Raw genomic sequence first — 20990 nt, 5'->3', positions numbered from 1 at the left:
TACATTTTTTTTATATCTTGAATAATGTGAAGAAAACTACCAGGACTTGTATCTATTTTCCCAGACATCCCACCATATTTTCAATAAATGGGACATGGCTGACCATCATTTGGAGAAGAATTACAGAGACCAGTGATTCCGACATACACAAAGGCAAAATTCATTCTAGTCATGGTTCTGTATGTTCTTCAGATGTGCTTTTACTATTGTCAAATTTAAAATGCAGAGAGTGAACACACTGATGTAGGTTGTATTGTCTGGAATGAAAATCAAACAGGTTCTCTAATGGTTGTGCAATCGGCTGCCAGATTTTCACCCAGGCAGTGAAGTCAGAATATATACCATAGTTTAAAGCGCATGGATACGCAGAGGACCAAAAGCCTGCCAGAATTTGCAGGGCCAGCCACTGGTTGGACAACTCATGGCTTAGGTGCATTTGTATGACATCAACACAGCGCATCTTGGCTAGTCATATGACACAAACCAACAAAAGTCTGGGTCTTACTCAATGCACAAACACACACGAGTGCATGGAAACGCAGGCAAAACTCAAAGCATACTCAGAAATAAGAGCACAATCATGCATACATACACTGCACTTCATCAAAACCTCAATAGAAACTTCCAAACTAAATAAAGAACTGAATTTTTGTTCTTGGGATGGGACCCTCTCATTGGGTACATTTCTGGGTCCCAGCCCCATGGTGCATCAGCACCTAACACGATTCTGGAAGTGCAGGCCAATTAATGGCCTGGGATCCCAAGGCTGGGGGGTCAATCAGAGGCCCTCCAGCACTGACACATCTGCAAACTCACCATCAGAGGTGGGTGCTGCTGATATAGGTAGCTGATAAGAAGGGCAATCAAAGTGGAGAGAACTTAAAAAGAAGAGGCCACAGCTACAGTCACCCGGAGTAAAATGGTAGTTGGAACATGGAGCACTGGCCCATCCCAACCCCCCCACCACTGGTCTGCCTTGGGCAAGCAGTCTCCATTCATTGACCAGGATTCAGCCTTGCTGCTGAATGGAGAATTCTAGTCAGCACCTGTACAATGGCCTTAACAGGTCCACTAACGGGCTTAATTGACTACCCGCCGCTTACAGTTGGCCAGCCATTCCCCATTCCCCCGCCCTCCCCAAATCAGTCTCACCAGAAATGACCTGAGATGGAATTTGACAGCAAACTGGGACACCAGCTGGGTGGCAGGAAATTATGGGTCCATCCATCTCAGGTCCCACCTCTGCGGCTGTTTGAAAATTCGACCCAGAGTCTGTGCTTCACAATACGCCTGTTTAGGGAACAAACCCCACCCATCAGCAACTTATTTTTTAGAAAAGCAAGCAATTACGAAGAATTGCTTTTGAATTTAACCTTCTTTGTTTCAATATTTAACTTTTTGTCAAATAATCTGGTTTAAGGAGTGAGTACTAATGTCATCATCAATGATTTGGATTAGTTACCAAATTTGATGGGTCAACAAAATCAATCTTTCTGTAATAAAAGTGAGTTGCGCCTCTCACAGCACAAGGTGCCATCTCGAGTATTTTTTTGTGCATGTTGCAAGAGTTACAACATCAAGACTGGCATGTGTATGTAGGTCTGGCAGTCTTCTGTCTAAGGGTGGACTTTGCTGAGCCCTGTCTTACAGGCCAGCATGTGATTATTCCCCAGCACAGTTGTTTTGGGTTCGTGACAGTGCCCTGAAATCCCAATGTAAATGGAAAAACAGACGTCAAAACAAAACGTTACGAGTTAATAAAACATGTTAGTCAGAGAAAGAACACTGACCATGCTCTTGACTGGTTTTATTTTCCTTCCCTCATATTCATCTTTTGCCACGCACCAGTACCCAGGTGAACTGGTAACTTGACACTTGACAATGGTACCACAGAGGCAGCCCTTCAAATTCTTTGCAGATTAATTCTCACTCTTGGGTTTCATCAGTCTACAATTGGAGTATTGGAATGGTGGATTTCAACCTTCAGTCTCATAAGAAATGTCTCTTAGAAGTTAACTAAACCCATGATGTGAGAGGTCAGTGAGTGCATTGAACAGCCCAATTTAAACTGGAAATGTTATAATCTAAAGGTAGAATCAAACAACAGGCATACAGTTGGCTTGCCAGTGTAACCTGGGCACAGGGAATGAGGCCTGTGCTGGAATGGACAGGCCTGAGGTTCACTCAACTTGGGCCTTAGGCCTCATTTCAATTAGACCAGCACACTGCTCATGTATGCTTCCTGTGCCTAGACACTGCAACAACAAAATGCATACAAATTTTCAACTGCTGCATTCCTGATAGCTGCTCGAAAAAGATTCTGAGAAGAATGGAGGAGGACGATGATGAGGAGGGGGCTGACAACAGTCTTCAGGAGAGTTGTCGAGCTGAGAGAAGAACTCCTGCTCCTTCCAGCTCCATTCAGGTATATTTTAAACAAACTTACCTTTTTAGTGATGACCACAGTGGTCCCTTTAATGTCACAGGTTGGGCCACATTTAGATTTGGTTATCTGAAAGCCAGTGGCCTTGCACTGGCAATGTTCAGGGGAGCTCAGTTTTGATAAGGGGTACTGAACCAGGTGTCAGGCTTACTGTTTGCATATGCAAAGAGATTAACGCCTGTTTCAGATGCAGGACCTGGATGCTTCACCTTGAGCATTACCAATATGGTGACTGGCACATTTTCAGCACAGAATGTGCATAGGCACACTATCCACCAAATTGAATGCTTATGCACCCAGAAAAGATCATTGCAGACCATTTGTTCAGCCCCAATATCCATTGCAACTCAATAACCATAAGACCTCTGTTCTCAATTTTAGGTGCAGAGAAAGAAATGTAAAAGATTGTGATTAGCTAGAAATTCTTCCACGTTATACTTATTTCATGGGCAGGATTTTCCCCCCCTTCAGAGGCGAAGTTGAATTGCGGGCGTGCACAGGCGCGCCTCCGATCGGCACCCCCAATCGGGGGCGCGGTACCATTTTACGTGGACAGGCCAATTAAGGCCCGCTCAGCGCGACGTCTGCATGGAAGCGCTATGCACTCCCTGTGCGGTCGGGGGGATCCCCTAAACCCGAGAGTGCGCTCTTTCAGGCATGCGCACGAAAGAGCGCACTCACCTCCCTCAGGCTAAGTGCTGCCTCAGGGAGATCGGCTGTTCTGTTACAAATATTAAAAATAGAGAAAAAAAAAATTCCTGACATGTCACATGAGTTGGGACATGTCCATAATTTTTAAAAAAAACTTTAAACAAATTTTTTAAAACCTACACGAAACCTCATCCTGCCCGTGGATGAGGTTTCATGTTTTTTCTAATTCCCGCCGGGGCTCCGGACCTGCCCGCTAACCTTAAGGTTGGATAGGCAGGTCCATTAATTAACTAATTGACTCTGTCAATGGCCTCAAATGGCCATTGACAGGTTGGCAGGCGCACAGCTGATTTTGCTGCACCCCCACCTACCAGAAAATTTAAATGGGGTGTGGTGACATCAGGAGATCCGCCTGACGTCACCGCGCGTCATTTTACGTGTCGGTGAGTGGGCCCCACCCCCCACGCCCCGCTCACCGACGGGAAAATCCTGCCCCATATATAATGAGACCCAAAGTTAAGAATGAAAGAGGAGAAAATGAAAGCCAAAAAAACAAACTTAATTGCTCCACACGTTTCCTTAAGTTTCTGGGGGATTTTGTTCTTAAGCATACAATTTTCACCAAAATATCAGAAGTTCAATTTGTCAGTTGTACTCTTGGTGCACTCTCTACTTCTCTATGTACCCATGAAAATAAATTCCAATGATAGCACAAAGAGAATGAAGGGAAAATACAAGGAAAGCATCAAGGAACAGAGGGTTACTGTGGGAAAATTACAAGAAGAATGCAGAGATAGTGTGAAGAACATAGAAGAAAAATAAACAGTTGAACCAAGAGAATACAGGAATACCAAAGAAATATGAGAAAATAAAGTACACAAGAGAAATACAGTTAAAACACAACACAGCGAGGAAACACAGGGAAATACAACACAAAATCTATAATTGCATGAATTCAACGGAGTTTTGAAATTGTATGTATTAAAATTGAAAGACCAGAATATAATGGATGTCTGTGAAAATCCTTTAATGTGATTGGCTTTTTGTGCAGCTTAATGATATCACTGCTGCTTTACACTGGGAATGCTCAGCAAAGAATGCTGCAATCAATTGCAGTATCACTGTACAGTGATAGAAGTGAAATTCTCACTAGAGATCTAAAGACCAGAATATAACGCCCATCAGGCAGGCGCATGCCCGACCCGAACGAGCGTAAAATGGCGCGTGATGACGTCGGGTGAATGTCCCGATGTCATCATACACTCGTGAGATATTATGTTCGGTGGGCCCACGCGGGAGTTGGCAACCTGCCCGCAGACAATTAAAAGGCCTATTAAGGCCATTAAAGTAATAATTGAAAGAAATTTTTCACCGCCCATCCAACCTTATGGGTGGCCTTGGCATTTTTTAGGAAACCTCACCCATGGGTGGGATGAGGTTTCCAACAATTAATAAAAATAAAATTAAAATTTTAGCATTTCATTAGCAACATGTCCCTGCTCATGTGACAGAGTCACATGAGGGGACATGTTTTATAACATTTTAAAAATCTTCTACAATTTAATTTTTCACATCTTCATCTCCCTGAGGCAGCCCTGTGCTTCAGGGAGCTTTTCCAGCGCACACTCACACACATGCACGAACTTGTGCTCTTGCCGTCCTCCACCCCCCCACACAGCCAGCACTGAGCACTGAAGCACGTGTTTCACGCTGGGCGGGCCTTACTTGGCCCATTAGCGTGAAATCGCGGTCCTGCCCCTATCGCAGGCGGCGGTCGGCTTCCCTACTGTTCCCGCCCAAGCCTGCCCGACGAGGGCAAAATTCTGCCCAAAGATTTAAGTGCAAAGCTTCAGAACTAATTTGTTTAAAAGTCTTCAACCAAAAATTGCAAATCACTGGTTAACCTAAATTTATGTTTGTTTAGTAGAGGGTAACATTGAAGTAACATTTACATCTAGTAATATGAAAATGTCCTGCAAAAACCTTTCCCTAACTCCTAGTGCTGAAGGAAAGTCAACAGGATTTAAATTGACCATCAGTTCCACTGTAGGAAAAGAAGGAACATACTGGCTGACCTGCTTGGAAATGTCTGAATCCAGATGATTCCTTTGTTATTGGTCAGTTTCTACCATAGCAGTGTGACTGTCATGTCATAAGAGGTTAACAAGGATAGATGGTGCTCAATATAATAAGGATGATGCTTGTGTGAGACTCCAATTGCATTCATAGGTGGAATCTTGTGCCCTCCCCCATGGTGAGTTTGGTGGTGGGGGCATTTCATTGATTGGGAGGGTGGCTGGTGGGGACCCCGCCACCTTCCCACCTCCAACCCAATTAATGGTCACTTAAGGGCTTTATCCCACCACCACTGCTGGTTTTAACCCTCGCCATGCTGGGATCATGACAAGCTAATCCGTCATGTTTGCTTGCGGGCTCCCAGGGGAAGGCTCTTGTTCAAAGGCACTTAGTGCCTGATCAAGCAACCAGCATCAGGAAAGGGTGTGGCCGGGGCTGGGGGTGGGGGGGTGGTGGAGTCCACTGAGCACCCACGCCTTCCCTTGCCGTCACCCACCCTTCCCCAACAAGTCACATCCCGCCATCAGTACCTGTACCTGGGTCCCTCCTTGGCACAAGGCCTTGGCTGGATGCCATAGTGGCAGCAGCTACCAACTCCTCGGTAGCGCTGCTGAGTACAGAAGAGCTGCTGACCTCCGATTGGCCAAAAGCTTGCGTTGGACGAGGCTTCCACTTCTGGGGTCTTGATTCCAGAGAAAGGCCTGCCGCAGGCTTTTAAGTGTGTGAGAGGCACAAGATGCGATGGGCTTTCCCTAAAAGAGGTGGTGAAGGGGTCTCATCCGCTCTCCAGCCTTCGGGTGAGACCCCCGTCACCTCCACAAGAATCCACCGATGGGGCTGAATTTTTACTGAATCAGGATGACTAAGGAGCCCTTCAAAAATGGTGGGCCGGTCCGGGACCCCATTCCTGGGCTGTCTGATTTTCAGGAGTGCCTTTAAAGGATGCGTGCTAGTTCCTGTCAAAAACCTACACCCAGCACTGCCAACCTGGCTGGCTCCGTTCCAGAATAGACATGTCCCACTCTTGAGCAATTTTCATACAGCTGGCCAGGTTTTTAAGGAGTCGTGAACTCTCATCTGCATGAGCAGACCTTTTAAAAGGCAAGTTCAAAAGCCTTCCTCCTGCCCCTTATGCCAAGGCAAGACCCCCTACAACCACTTCCATGGCCCCCATACCCTCTATGCCAAGTTATGGCATATCCATGTCCATAGACCTCTCTAGAACCAACAAACCCTATCATAAGAGTAAGATGTGTACAAAAAAGCTTTAAAAAAAAAATAATTCGTTCATTAAGAAAGTGTCATTTCACTACAAGGCAATAAATGTGCCAATCATCCAGATCCTTTAGTATTAATAACAGAAACCACAAACCTTAAAACAACTTAAATGTGTAAATAAACATTGTGGGCAGAATTTAGACCTTGTCAGGCAGGCTCGGTGGGGGTGATCAGAAAGCCGACAGCCGTCCGCGATCAAGGCCAGAAGGCTATTTCACACTGGCGGGCCAATTAAGGCCTGTCCAGCGTGAAACACGAGCGGCAGTGCTCAGCGCTGCCTGTGTGGGCAGGGGGAGGAGGACAAGCAGGGTGAGTGTGAACTTCACGCATGCGTGTTTCAGAATTTCCCTGAGGCAAAGAGCTGCCTCAGGGAGATGAAGTTTTTAAAAAAATAAATAAAGAACTGAAAAATGTAATAAAACGTCCCCTCATATGACTCTGTCACATGAACAGGGACATGTTATTAATTAAATTTTAAAACATTTTTATTTGCTTTTGGAAACTTCATCCTGCCCGTGGGTGAGGTTTCCAAAAAATGCAAAGGTCGTTTGGCCTTTACGCCTGCCCACCAACCGTAAGGTTGGACAGGCAGCGAAAAATTTAACTTAATTGATTCTTTAATGGCCTTAACTTGCCTTTTAATTGTTGGCGGGCATGCTGCCGATTCCCGCGCATGCCCACTAACCAAACTATCACGCGACTGCGCACTGACATCGGGATGCTCGCCCGACGTCAATGTGGATCATTTCACGCTTGAGCGGGCAGGCCTGAGAGATTGACTTCTGAGATCAAAGAGTCTGAGCTGTCAATCAAAGATATTTTCTCTGGGGTGCAGCTGTTTCAACAACAGTAACCTCTGGGCTCTCAGTCAAGCATACATAATGAGGGTCTGGCTCTGATCTGTGCAGTCAATTCCACAATGTTTATTTACACAGGTTTAATGGTTTCAAGGGTTTGTGGTTTCTGTTATTGATACTTTAAAGGGTCTAAATGACATTTTTATTGCTTTGTAGTGAAGTGATTCTTTTTAGCCGAAAGTAATGAATGAATGGATGGCTTTTTTAAAGCTTTTTTGTACAAATCTGAATGTCATGATGGGGTTCATTGGTCCTATATAGTGCCTAGCGGGTCAATGGCATGGAATTGCCATAGCTTGGCATAGGGTGTAGAGGGTTCATGCTTGGATGGGAGCATGGCTTTGTATGGGAGCATGAGGCAGCATGGATGGGGTATATGGAGTGTGTGGGGGGTAAGGGAATGTGAGGGCTGAGGGCTGCAGGGCCTTTGTGATTCTATTTTACCTGGGATGAAGTCCCACAGCACCGAGGCAGGCCTTTTAAACAGCCTATGCCGGCACCCCACAGCCGCAGCTGCCTCTAAACTTCTTCCCAGGTCAGCTGGCCCCCAGGTCCAGCCCAGACCCAGCCCCCGGTTATGAAAATCCAACCTTTGCGGGCACTTTCTCCCAAGGCAGGTGGGCTATGCTGGGAATTTTTCCAACTCCCGCTCCTCGCCTCAAAGATGAAATTCAGGTTATGGACTCCAGGAACTGCTGCCAGGTCACATTCATGGCAGTATTGGCTCAGGTGATAAATTCCACAATATAGCTATAAATCTGCTAGTTGTGTGCTTCCTTTAAATCATGTTAATTCAGAAGCTATTAAAATAGAACTGACCAGTTATGTCCATGAACTTTCTTTACAGCACTTAAACACAATAAAAGTAAAGTATTTAGATGAATTTGATGTCCAGCTCCTCATCTGTATCTTGCAAACACAATGGCAAGACCACACATGGAAGAAATGAGCAACTCTGCCAAGCACTCATAGCATTAATACTTGCTCATTGATTCCAACTCAGATGGGTTGGTAACATCTTGGTATCAAAATTTCTTTCTCAACTGGTGATGAACTGTGCACCAAAAGAAAGAGGATGATGTGAACCAATATGTTGGCAGGAATTTGTCCAACTGCATAGTTTGCAATAAAAGCAAAAAGCAAATTGTGCAACTGGAAAATTACCCCCCCCCCCCCCCGCCACCACCCCTACTCCCTGCCCAGAGTTAAAACTTCCTTGCACCACCTCCCCCTCCCCCAGTGAAAAATTCAAAGACTTTGCTTACCGAAATGTGTTTTAAAAATGTGAAATGTGCTTTTAAAAATTTCCTGTTGTGAAACATGAAAAACTCAAAGATGAATCTTGATATTGACTATGATGCCAGTTAATTTAATTTTCATTCACAAATTACGTATCCTTGCAAAAATGCAATAAAAACAATATTTGTTTAATTGGACAATTACACTATGGTTGGCACTCCCAAAGAGCATTGGAAGCTGCAGCAGTTGCTAGGGATAAGCCAGTAAATTCATTTTAGATGTAAAATAACAAAAAGGACATTTTAATTTTATCCGGGAAGCCCACAGCTGTCCTTATTCATATTGATTTCAATATGTGCACAACTTTGAAATAAATGCATCTTGCTCATTTAGAATGAATAAAAGTCCCTCTATACCTCTTTACCTGTCACAGCACTGTGATGAATAACCACTGAAATAACAAGTGACATGCCAAGTGGCCACAACCATAGGAATGAAAATTATTTTTCGTCATCGGTAATATTTTTTTCAAGGGGAGTGCAGGAGAGGGGGTTGCAGGGGTGTTGTTTGATTGTGATGTTAGTTTCTGCCTCTGATCTGTATCAGCGACTAACTATCTAAATCTCTGAAAAGGTTTAGTGGGAGTGTACATCATTTTTTCTGGTGGCGTAGGGAGCTTCATGTTCACTGTGAGAACTGAACTAGTTATTAGTTTCATGATTACCCATATTTTGAAGATTCCTATGCTGAAGATGAAACTCCAAGACACCTGAATATGAAGGAATGCACACATTGTAACTGTGCTGCAGTCCTGTGAGAGTGGTTTTAAATGAAAAGGATGATGTGTTAAACCTCTGTAAGCCATATTTTACTGCCAGTAGGTTGTTTTGGCCTAAGGGCCAACCCTGAATAAATGTTCCTTCCTCTTGGATTTTTTGTAGTTGTAATATTCTCTAAACAACAACTGAGCTCCCTTGGATTGATTATTATTTGGGTACACTGAAGGAATGTTGCACAGTCACAAGTGCCATCTTTCAGATAAGAAGTTAGTTCACTTGACTCATTCCTGGGATGAAGGGCTTATCCTAAGAAGAAAGGCCAAACAGGTTGGGCCTATATCCATTAGAGTTTGGAAGAACAAGAGGTGATCTTGTTGAAACATATAAGATCCTGAGGGGACTTGATAGGGTACATACCAGGAGGATGTTTCCACTTGTGGGGGAGGCTAAAACTAGGGAACACAGTTTAAGAATGAGGTCCTCCTTTTCAGACTGAGATGAGGAGAATTTTTTTTCTCTCAGATAGTTGTTAGTATGTGGAATTCTCTTTCCCAGAGAGCAGTGGAGGTTGGGTCATTGGATTTATTCAAGGCTGAGTTAAGCAGATTTTTGATGGACAAGGGTTATGGGGAGCAGACAGGAAAGTGGAATTGGGACCACAACCAGATCAGCCATGATCTTATTGAGTGGCAGAGTGGGGCCAAAGGGCCTACTCCTGCTCCAAAGTCCTACATTCCTAAGTTAAACTGAGGCCCCATCTACCACTTAAGATGGATGTAAAAACTCCCATGGCACTATTTGAAAAACAGCAAGGGAGATCTCCTGGTGTCCTGGCCAATATTTATCCCTCAACCAATATCACTAAGGAACAGATTCTGGTTATCTGTTTTTGAGACCTTGTGTGAAAATTAGTTGCCACACTTCCTACATTACAACAGTGACTTCCCTTCAAAAAGCAATTCTTTGGCTATTAAGTGCTTCAGGATATTCAGGGGTCATGAATGGAGCTTTATGAATGCAAATCCTTTCCTTCCCTTTTACAACATTGTTGTGGTTACTTACAGCACCAGATCAGCATGTACGCCTGCTTTATGTCATGTGGCATGATGAGCAGAACTAGTGAGGAAAGCATGGTATCCAGCCAGTCCAGTTCCATAAGTGGTACCATGATGGTGTATAGAGAACATGAAAGGGGTTTCTGTTGGAATTGATCAATTAAACTAGAAAGGGTAGAAATGAGTTCCAGCCCACTTTCCTCCCCCCACTGTATTTACATTAAGCTCACACAAAAGACAGCACAGAAACTCCATGCTGTGGATTTTTATTAAAAGGTAATAATTATTCAGTTAGATTAATTTCAAGGAAATTTTTAATTTTTCTTATAGTTCAGTGCAAACACCAAAATCCATTCAGAGTGAGTGGCCAAATAAAGCCAATAACACCCTTCAACAATAGATTTATCCAACCCCAAATATTGAAAATCTGTAAGCATAGCACTTTAGTTCTACTATTTATTCATTGTCTTTGTGAAGCTATTATTTTACTAATAGAGTGTAGGAACGTGTTAAATCACATTAGAACTATTCTTTTCTTGATTCTATCCTAGTTTGTTGAACACAAATTACGATAACTCTCTTAGCTGACCTGTGAAGGAACTTCAATGGCGAAACAGTAAACTATTGGCAGAAAGACCTATAGAAAATCCAGTATGATCTATTGATGATGGGGGTCTTCTCAGCATAATGGTTCAACAGTTCAAAACAAAGAGTCCATAGTTTACTTATTATAAGCAACTCCTGGCGAGGCTACTGCCACTGGAGGGATATGGTCTTGTTGGATTATCAGTAGCATTATTCTTGCATAAATCAATAGATATAATTGTCAGCTATTATTTGCCAGGAAAGCAATTTAACATCTGTGAGTGCCTTTATCAGACTTTTCACTTGGGATTTAAAAATGTCTTGCAGAGTATAGATTATTGACTTTGTGAATTTGATTTTCTAGTATGAATTGAAATTATAATTTAATCAGTGCAATTTAGCAATCATCTTTGAACCATTATATTTATGCTGTGGATGAGTGAAATTCGTGAGGAGAATGACTTGATCAGAGTACATTAGCCAGGAAAAATAAGGAATACATTTTTGCAAAATAATCCAATTTTGTGGATGATGATTATTGGGATTAAACCCAGATAAAATATTTTGTTAAGAATTAACGATAGACAAAAGTACTAAGGATGAGACAAACTTAAGCAGGCTATATGAAGGAATTTTTAGCTATCTTTTTTGCTAAAGGAGGATTAGGAATCATAGATCTTTCCATCTGAATGGTATTGTGTCCTAGCTAGAAGCATCTTTCACTGAAAATGTGGCAGTCAAACAAAGGAAATGCTCTCAATGGATACCTGAATTAATAAGTAAGGAGATTGTTATAAAAGAGGCCAATAGGTCTTTAAAGATAATGAGGTTGAAACCGCAGAACAATTGCAGTAGAATCACATGGACAGAGCCAAGATGAGGTTGGAGAAAAATAAAAGTTTTTTCGGTAACGAACCTGGCTGTGAAAGGCTTTGGTACGTCCTGAGGACATAATTAGGCACTAGATAAATGTAATTACTTTCTTCCTTTGGTTCTTTGTATTCATCATAAAAGATTGAATCTGTGCCCATGCACAAAAGAAAAGCTCCTGCTGTCTCCAATCATCAGAACTTATGGTAGGATTGCAAACAGGTACTGATAACATGGGTAGGCCAATCTTCTTTCTATGTAGATTGCTGTCAGTTACTTGAAGACAGTAAAGAATGCTGTTATGCACAATATTGGTGCTAAACATTGATGACATCTGTAAGAACTGTCATTGTTTTGAATACAGCTTGAAAATGAAATAAAATTTGGTTCTTAACGGTAATTCATACCCTGTAGGATAAACGGGAACTCTGCAGTTAGGACAACCAAATACTTAACAAAGCAACCTCTACACTGCAACAACATATATGTGGAAGTAAAACACAAGATGCTATTGTGATTGTGACAAGTGGCATGCAGCTATTGACTGATAGTGAACAATACAGAAGTTGAAAAAGCAGTCTATATTAAAATCTAAGACTACCACAAAGTACAATATTTACAGTTACTGGGAGTAATCAGTACTCTAATTCAGTACTGGTACTAAATTTTGCCTTTATCTGGTATTAAATTCATTGTCTTATTGGCCTGGACTTTGTGGTTGTAATAATGGTGAAACTGTCAGCATTCACTGACATTACTCTGTGAAACTGACAGCAACTTCTGGTTTCTGCACATGTGCAATTAAACAGAGATGTCAAGAAGTTGCTGTCAATGATTTCCCCCTCCTCCAGAAGGTGGCTACCGACGTCCTTGCAGACAAAAATCAATTGGAAATCACTGATTTGATGTGAACTCCCACTTTTTATGTTATTAGTCTCGTTACGAAAGCATTTAGTAAAAATTACGCCTCGTGGAATGAGGTGTAATGCATTTTAACAGTGTGCCAGTTCATAATTACTAAACGACGTCTCCGGTCCTGAGAAACTAATTTTATATTTGTGAAATGTCAAATCTTTTCATTATGGTTAATTTCTTGCAACAGAATTGCTATCGAAAGCATGAGGAATTCAGGGCTTAACTGCCCACTTCCCCCTTTCAAGAAAAATGATCCAGCAGTAATGAGGGAAGGATAATGCAGAATTTGAAGAAATAAACTTGCATTCAACATTATTTATGTGGCACCTCAATCTTTAAAATGAAAACTCTTGAGTGATCTCGCAACTAAAATGTTACCATTTTATTCTTAAGCAGAAGAAACAAATATTCCAGTCCCAGAGTTGTTCACTGTTCAAACCTGCTTTCCTCGGTTGAATCAATTTTCAACCCAGCAAATAAGTTGGAGCATCAAATGTGAACCAATTCTTCAATTTTGAATAACAGGCGAGAGGCAAAAAAAAAGAAACTATGACCCAAATCTTTCATTCCCCGGAGGGTCATACCTCAGAAGATGCACTGACGGACCTCTTGGAAGTACACAGGCAAGGACTGTATGGGAATTGTCCGGGAAGTTTCAGCACCCGTTGGGAAATTACCCTGCGTCTGGAACCCTTAAACTCCGATTTAAAGTCGGAGACTTTGGACGGTTCCAACTCTCTTAGCAGAATAGTTACTCAGGGAAAGTGAGAAGGGTTAAAACCAGTTCTAACTCTTGGGTAAATGTACTACTGACCACACTCCGACCCCTCACTAGACCTGTCGACCAAACCCCCGACACCCAACTATCCCCCACATGCCTCCACTCCTGACCTCCCAAACCCCTGTATAGCCCTCCCAACCATGCAACGACCCTCCTGATCCCCCCATTCCCCGACATCACCACCCCCCGACCACCTGGCTATCTTCTCAACCCCCCGACGTCCCCACTACTCCCTGACTAGCCCCACCTCCCGACCCATTTACCCTTCCTACACCTTCAGCCCAACAACCCAATCCCTGACATTCTCCACCTCCCTGATAACCCCCCGCCAGACCCCCACTACCCTTCAACCACCCAACCACTCTTATGAACCCCCTCACCAGGCAGCTACCCCACTAAAACCCGACACCCAATTACCCTCCCAACCCCCACAACCCTCCGACCACCCGGCTACCCTCCCAACACCCCCATCCTCCCGACTGCACCCCCGATCACCCGACTACCCTTCTGACATCCCCTCCCCCACCCCACCCCACCCCGTCCCGCACCGCACCCCACTGACTATCCTCCCAACCTGATTTGTACAAGATTTCCTGAATCATTACAATCCTGAAACCAATTCTGGAAGAGTCACAGCCTACATCATTCCTCTTTTCCATATGGATGAGAATAAATGGAAGTGTGACAAATTTGATTCTAAACTGGAAGACATGTGTTTTGAAGAAGACTGTACAGTCTGAAAAAAACAGAAAAAAAGCAAAATATAAAACTATTTCATATTTAAAATAGAGTACAAGCCAATTATCAAATGGGCCGTTCTACAAGCCAACTAATGCAAGCCAGCTGGCTAGGCAGGAGCCAGGATTGGCAATGAAAATAAAAACTAAGTCTATGGCTCAGTTGTCCATACTACAACCTTAAAGCGGATGTGGGGAGATAGGAACATAAAAGACAAAACTATGATAGAGGTGACATGAGGATTTAGTTTTCTACCAATTCAGCATATATTGAAGCCTCTTCCGAAAAGGAACATGAGAGAAGTGGAGCAGATTAACAAATGTTGAGGTTTAAAAATAGAAAAAACACTTCTCGTGTGTGTGACTGAATCAGCTCACATTTGATCTACTTAAATAGATCTTGGGCGTGAAATTGGTTTTCACTGGTAGGCATGAAACAGGTTCATCGCCAATTGGCAGCCCATTTTACACCATGGCTGACTTTCTATTCCATTGACTTCTGTGCAAAAGAAAATGGGCCATGTAAAGCAGGCTGCCGATTTACTATCAGGCTGCTTCGCGTCACTTGGCAAGGGCCAATTTCAACCCCAATGCCCGCATCCCTCCTCCCTCCCCGCCCCTTATATCTACTTCCAGTACATGCAAAATACTGCACTAAGAATAGGCTGTCTTTTTTAACCTGATTACGGCTGTGTAACTTTCAGGTCTAAATGAAAAATGATGAAAATTTAAATTAAACATATATAATTTGAATGGGTACAAGCTTGCAATGTCAGCGTGACTCATGAGTGGAAAATAAAATGAGCGGTTTGGTGTTTGGTGTACATTGAAATGAGACTGATAAAGCAGCATATGGACTTGATAAATCAAAGGCACAGTTTTAGTTGCATAAACTGACAGCTGAAGTAAGGTTAATGGAGACTGCCAGCACGTTGTCATGGAAACACTGACTGTTGGCACTGCACCATTTCATACCTTATCCAATACATTCCTGGTTGCTGGTAGTAGTCCAATGACTCTGATCGGTTGATGGAAAACCCCTGGTCCAGCTGAGCAGAGAGAAATCGGCAACTCAGTGGATTGCCATTGTGTCCCCATACCCAACAGACCCATGACGAGACCAGCCTGCTACTTACTGGTACTGAGCTACAGACATAAGTCTGGCAACATTTTACCAACTATCAAATTTACAAATATGGTCAAATTGCAGGTTTTGGGATCGTCTCAATATCGCATTACATACGTATAAATAACATGCAAATCTCACAAAATATACAATCTCTATAATGCTGTAACAAGCTGCAGTTTAAAGTCTTCAAATAATTACAACCAAAATCAATCACAACCATCAGACTGACTTAGCAGATTGCATACTTCAGACCATTTTAATTTGATTCACCTGATTTCAGACAAAACAGTACCTATCAATCTGGTTCCGTTTAATTTAGATTAACCCAAGTATGGTAAATGATAGGGATTTTTAAAAATACAAGAAGTGCTCACAGTTTGATGTTCGGCAATGTGCTGCCTGATAAGTTATCTAGCTTCTTATACCAACATGCCCATGCATGTTTAACTATAATTTTATGTATGCGTAATGCTTTTTAAAAATGACACATATGCACAGCATGTTGTTGCTTATATTTTAATCATCCCATACCTTTATTCTTGTGGTCATAAACCATCCTTTTTTGCATTGGCTGCATGGAGTGCACTGAACTAGTGCTTAAAGAGTTAAGGTACTGCACCAAATACAGACCTCTCATTGTTAGCACAACAGTGGGCCTCTCACTTCCTAACTTGCTGACCATGGCTTTGAGGTTCCAGAGCTATTTGTCACTCTAACTCACTTGCCACACTTGGGATTTGTTACACCAGTTCAAATATCAATGGATAGGCAAAGAACATGCCTTTAATATAATGACTTTTTCTTTAAGAGGGAATGCAAGAGATGACTGGGCATAATTTCCTCATCTCATTATAAGCATTTCTCTTACTGGTTAAAGGACCGGAACCTACAAACTGTGATGTGTCACGCTATCAGCTTAAGAGAAATACAGAGTCCTGTGGTTCATTGGGGATGGGGGTGTGGAAGACACAGGTATAAAAACCTTTTAAAAATATTTGTCCTCCAGTATATATTTCAACTTATTTTCAGGATTGCACATAGCTTGATTATCTTGGCAGGGACTTTAAAATACTCACAAAAATCTTAATTCATTTAAACCTTCTGTACATTAAAAAAATGATCTGTCATCTTCTAAATATTCTTGGACACAAGTGAGTTGGGAAAACTATATAACATAATTCAGAAAAATGGCAGTGCATAACATAATAGCTATATTTTTTAACTCTGTAACTAACAGGAATTCAGACTATTTTGAAAAAATTATGATGCCCCATTTTGTTCTGATTCATTGAGAAATATTGTATTTTGTAAAATTACAACATATAATTTTTCTCCGAACGACTTTTTTTTAATCCTTTATGGCTCTTAAAAACCTAAGACACAGAAATAGCTCATTTTGTTAATTTTCAGTTATTGTTTAATTAAAATTGCAAATGCAGTTCAATTAGTAATTCTGACTAAAATGAGAGTTTGTTGCATATCACTGTCAATATCTTTAAACTGGATGCTTTATGATCAATTTATTTATTTGTTCTAACAGATGCTGCCAGTTCCTGCAAGTAGTCATCTTGAAAATCAGGGTACCATATGATTAAGCTAAAAATACCATTTTAAGCCAAGACATTTATGGATTTTGTTGACCTTTAAGAATGTTTTCATAGATTTATAAATGAAAAAAAAGGCATTTCTGACCATAAATATAACAATTCTCTATATAAAATGTAATACAATACCTTTTGTTGTACTTTGATACATTTTACATGTTACCAAAACAACCATTTTTTTTATTCTGAGAAATTGCCCCTAAGCTAAATCCACGCTCTCCATTTGATCACATCCATTGCCTTTTAACAGATGGAAGCCATTTCCTCTTGTCCACAGATGCCATCTGCTGGCAGTTTAGTTTGTGCAAGTGTTTTTTTTTATAGCTCCTCAAATAGCTATGATCAAATATCATAGTTAAATCTCCGGCAATTGGTTAATTCTCATTTCTCTTCTATATTGTAAGAGTTCCCACTTTTTAATGATCAACTATAATGACCCTTTCAAATACAGTAATGATGGCTTGAGAATGTTTTAAAAGGTACAACTGCATTGGAAAACTTACAATTTTTGAACTTACTACACTACTCGTACTGTTACTATTCCTGCATTAAATGATAAGCTAATATGACACGTTAACTTAGAGCTATAGATGACACTTAATTTTAATAAATTCAGTCCAAAAGGATAACTTAACTTTGATTTACTAACAGAGAGCCTAACATGGAAACCTTATAATTTTCCAAATTTGAGAAATGACAAATACAATAGCAGTTTCAGATAACTGCATTTTTGAAGGCTGCATTCCTACTAAGTTAATTGATTCTATTAATTGTGCAGGGATCTTTTACAGTTTTCTGTTGAGCGTGGCAGCAGACAAAAAACTGCCATTTAGTGCCTGTTTCTTTGTTTCGGCAGCCATCATTAAATTATTATTTGAATTGCTGTGTTTGTCCTTTAAAATATTATGACTGTAACTATTGTATCCAAGTGGTCAGATTTTTGTCTATATATTTTAATATTCAGTGTTGAATGTATGGAACAATTATTTAAATGCTGATCTAGATAAAATCAATTAAAATTTAGAAAATATAATTTAGGCATAAGAGATTATATTTGCTTAGACGATCCAGAAGGCATGTACATGAGAAAACAGCTCCACACGACCAGGCATATCCTGTTAGAAACCTTAGCCATTGAGTGCCTGACCCCAAAAGAAATGACTGGCCTCACAGGATATGTTAGAGGTTAGAGGTTATTCTCCACTCATAGAACATGTCGTAGAGTTGAACAAAGAAGACATATCTGATTGAAGTCCTATGGTCACCCTGGGGTCAAAAGCAAAACTAATGCAGAAATGTATTTTGGAAGATGTGAATTACTTTAAGCTCAAAATTCTAAAATGAAATAGCCTATTTCCATAAAAAGTCAATTTCCTGGAAGTTTCCTCTGACAGATACAGTTTAAGCTATACAGTTCAGCAGTGAATTTGATGCACAAGAGTTTTTAAAAAAACACATTGCCATGAGAAATTGAAAGCATTAACAGTTGTTATAAATATTCATCCATTCATTTTAATTGTGGAAAGTGCACTTTGTGAGGTTAAAAGACAGCTTCCAAGACACATCTGTAAAAATAACTAGTAAGGGCACAAATGAACATTAAAGGGTTAACATTGGCAGCTTACATACATTACCTTGTAACTGACTGGTACAGATGCTAGTACTTATTAGAAAATCATTTGTAAAATGGACATAAAATCAATTGCTTTGAATTTTTAACCAAATCTATAGTGAACAGACCAAGTTAAAACTTCCTCCCTCCAGCTTGCCATCAGAGGTATCATACTCAAGTACCAGAAATTTGATGAACCAGTGAAATAGGAAACTGTTCAATTTCTGTCAGAAGTCCCTGTACAGTATTTAAAATATTCATTTTATTTCCTCACTGCATTTTACATCTCAACAGCATTGTCACATGACCATCACAGCAAAGCTCAGCTTTGTCCTCATTTGACATTGACACAGACACTTGCAGCAGGGATTACAGGAGGAATCCTCGCCATTTTGTTCTACATCCTAGGTCAAGGACACAGGCCGCTGCTGTCATCCTAGCTGAGATTCTCTAATTTAGCACAAATTTAAGGAGCGAATCTGGGACCAAACAACAGGAGACACTTACTCAGCCATTAGAATATACTGGCAATATTTAAATTATTAAGCCTGTAATATTGTTGAATCGGGGGTAGAACTTAGTTAATTGAGGCCCAGCTTGAATAGCGAGTTCTGCCTATATTTTGGACTTCACAATTCTAGTAATGTGGAATCATACTAATTTTCTATGGGAATATTTAAAATAAATTATTTTTGATATTGCAAAAATACATTCTGGTGTGATATTAAAATGCAATAAAAATATCAGTTCTACTCTTTTTAATTGGCTCTTCCCATTTAGTTCTCCCTCCCCCATATCACACATCATTGCCTAAATTGGTGGGCAAGCTGGGCACTGCTTCCAGGCCTGGTTGTTTCGCCAGTCGCAATTTTCTTTCCCTCACTGTGGCTAAGAATCTTATGCTCACGCCATCCCACTGCTAGAATGTGTTGGAAAATTATTGTGCAACACATACCGTGTACTAAATGTTATGCAGCAGTTAACACCATAAACTAATTGAAATTATAGATTATTTGCCTGATTGCTTGAGGAGCAACTGGTCAAATCATGTAAACAAAAGTCAAATACAGCAGATGCTAGGAAGAGGGCATAACAAAAAAAAAAATCTGGAAATACTCAGCAAATGACTTGCTGAGCATTTCTAGTTGTTCAAATCATGTGACAATCCATTTTTAAAAAAATAAGTATTAATGATCAAATCATGTAAACAAAAGCAAAATACCAGATGCTAGAAATCTGAAATTAAAAACAAACTGGAAATGCTCAGCACGTAACTTGCTCAGTATTTCCAGAATTTTCTGTTATTGTTCAAATCATGTGACAACCCGTTTTTATAGGTATTAATCAGCTAACATGTTATAAGCACAATATTCCAAAAGATTATTTTTCCATCTATTGGAAGTGTTGCCATACCTTATAAATTTACATTTTGCCGAGAAGAGGTTTAGATAGGATTTATTTTGAGATTGGATAAAACAGATGTCAAAATATGCAAATAATCAAATAATAAGAAAATAATATTTTAAAAAATCATGCCAATGAGCCAAAATTTCGAGTGATAACATTACTATAATCAGTGCTATTAGTTTACATTAGTTTAAAAAAAAATCAAAATCCTTCATTACAAGGGGTTTTAGGAGCTTTACCCATGTTTGGGGGATCATATTCTACAATTCAGTCTATTAATAATTAAAACTACTGATTTGTGGTGACTGAATAATTCAAATTCCATTTTTATGGTATGGAATTACAGGATTTTCACAAATGCTTTGGGAATTATACTCTGCTATTTTCCCGTGGAAATCTCAAACTAATGACCTTGCCTATAATCAAACTGTAGCAACACAGTGCTGATTAGAATTTCTAAATTAGCCCAATTTTAGCATTTCTTACAGCCACACCCTATTAATCATTTAGGAAAACAATTATTTTATTATTATTTTACTTCTGATTGCTACAGAACAAAGGGATCAGCAATCAAAGAGCCAAAAACCTGACTTGACATCAAAGTAATATAAAAATAATTATGAATACTGGTTAAAAAAGCCATTTCTAGTGATGAAGTAGTATTTGATGAAGTATAAATTTTATTAACAGTCTTTGGCAAAGCTTTTAATGTATGAAATGACAAATGGAAGACACTTCCAGAAAATATATCAAATTCTTGCTGTTTCTAGTGCGTTTATTTAATCCTTTGCCCTCAATTCTTTTATAACCTTAGTCAAAAATCGCTCTTTGTCGGTGCAAAAGTCTCTGCAAGGAGAAAGGGGCAATAGTAATAATTTCCTATACAGAACAGTAATTTTTTTGACAATGTTTTGTGTATGGAAATAAAAACATTTAATTAAAAAGACCAAGAATGGAAATAAGTAGCTTTCA

The 20990-nt window shown here is 40.4% G+C and overlaps 1 protein-coding gene across 3 annotated transcripts in view; it reads right to left on the bottom strand.

Annotated features, from left to right (window-relative positions):
- dclk1a (doublecortin-like kinase 1a) overlaps positions 1–20990 on the bottom strand; it is a 317723-nt gene that overhangs the window by 10551 nt on the left and 286182 nt on the right. Inside the window, exon 17 of one of the 3 annotated variants that reach the window (XM_078545311.1) lies at positions 15242–15315. The exons of the other annotated variants lie outside the window; for them this stretch is intronic. Within the exon in view, the coding sequence (XP_078401437.1) occupies positions 15242–15315 (74 nt within the window). The remainder of the gene's footprint in view (positions 1–15241; positions 15316–20990) is intronic. 3 annotated transcript variants of the gene reach the window in all.

This window comes from Cetorhinus maximus, chromosome 7 (genome assembly GCF_964194155.1).
Source record: "Cetorhinus maximus chromosome 7, sCetMax3.hap1.1, whole genome shotgun sequence".
Classification (NCBI taxonomy): Eukaryota; Metazoa; Chordata; class Chondrichthyes; order Lamniformes; family Cetorhinidae; genus Cetorhinus; species Cetorhinus maximus.
Note: the sequence above shows the minus strand (reverse complement) of the source record. Positions and strands in the feature narration are given on the sequence as shown.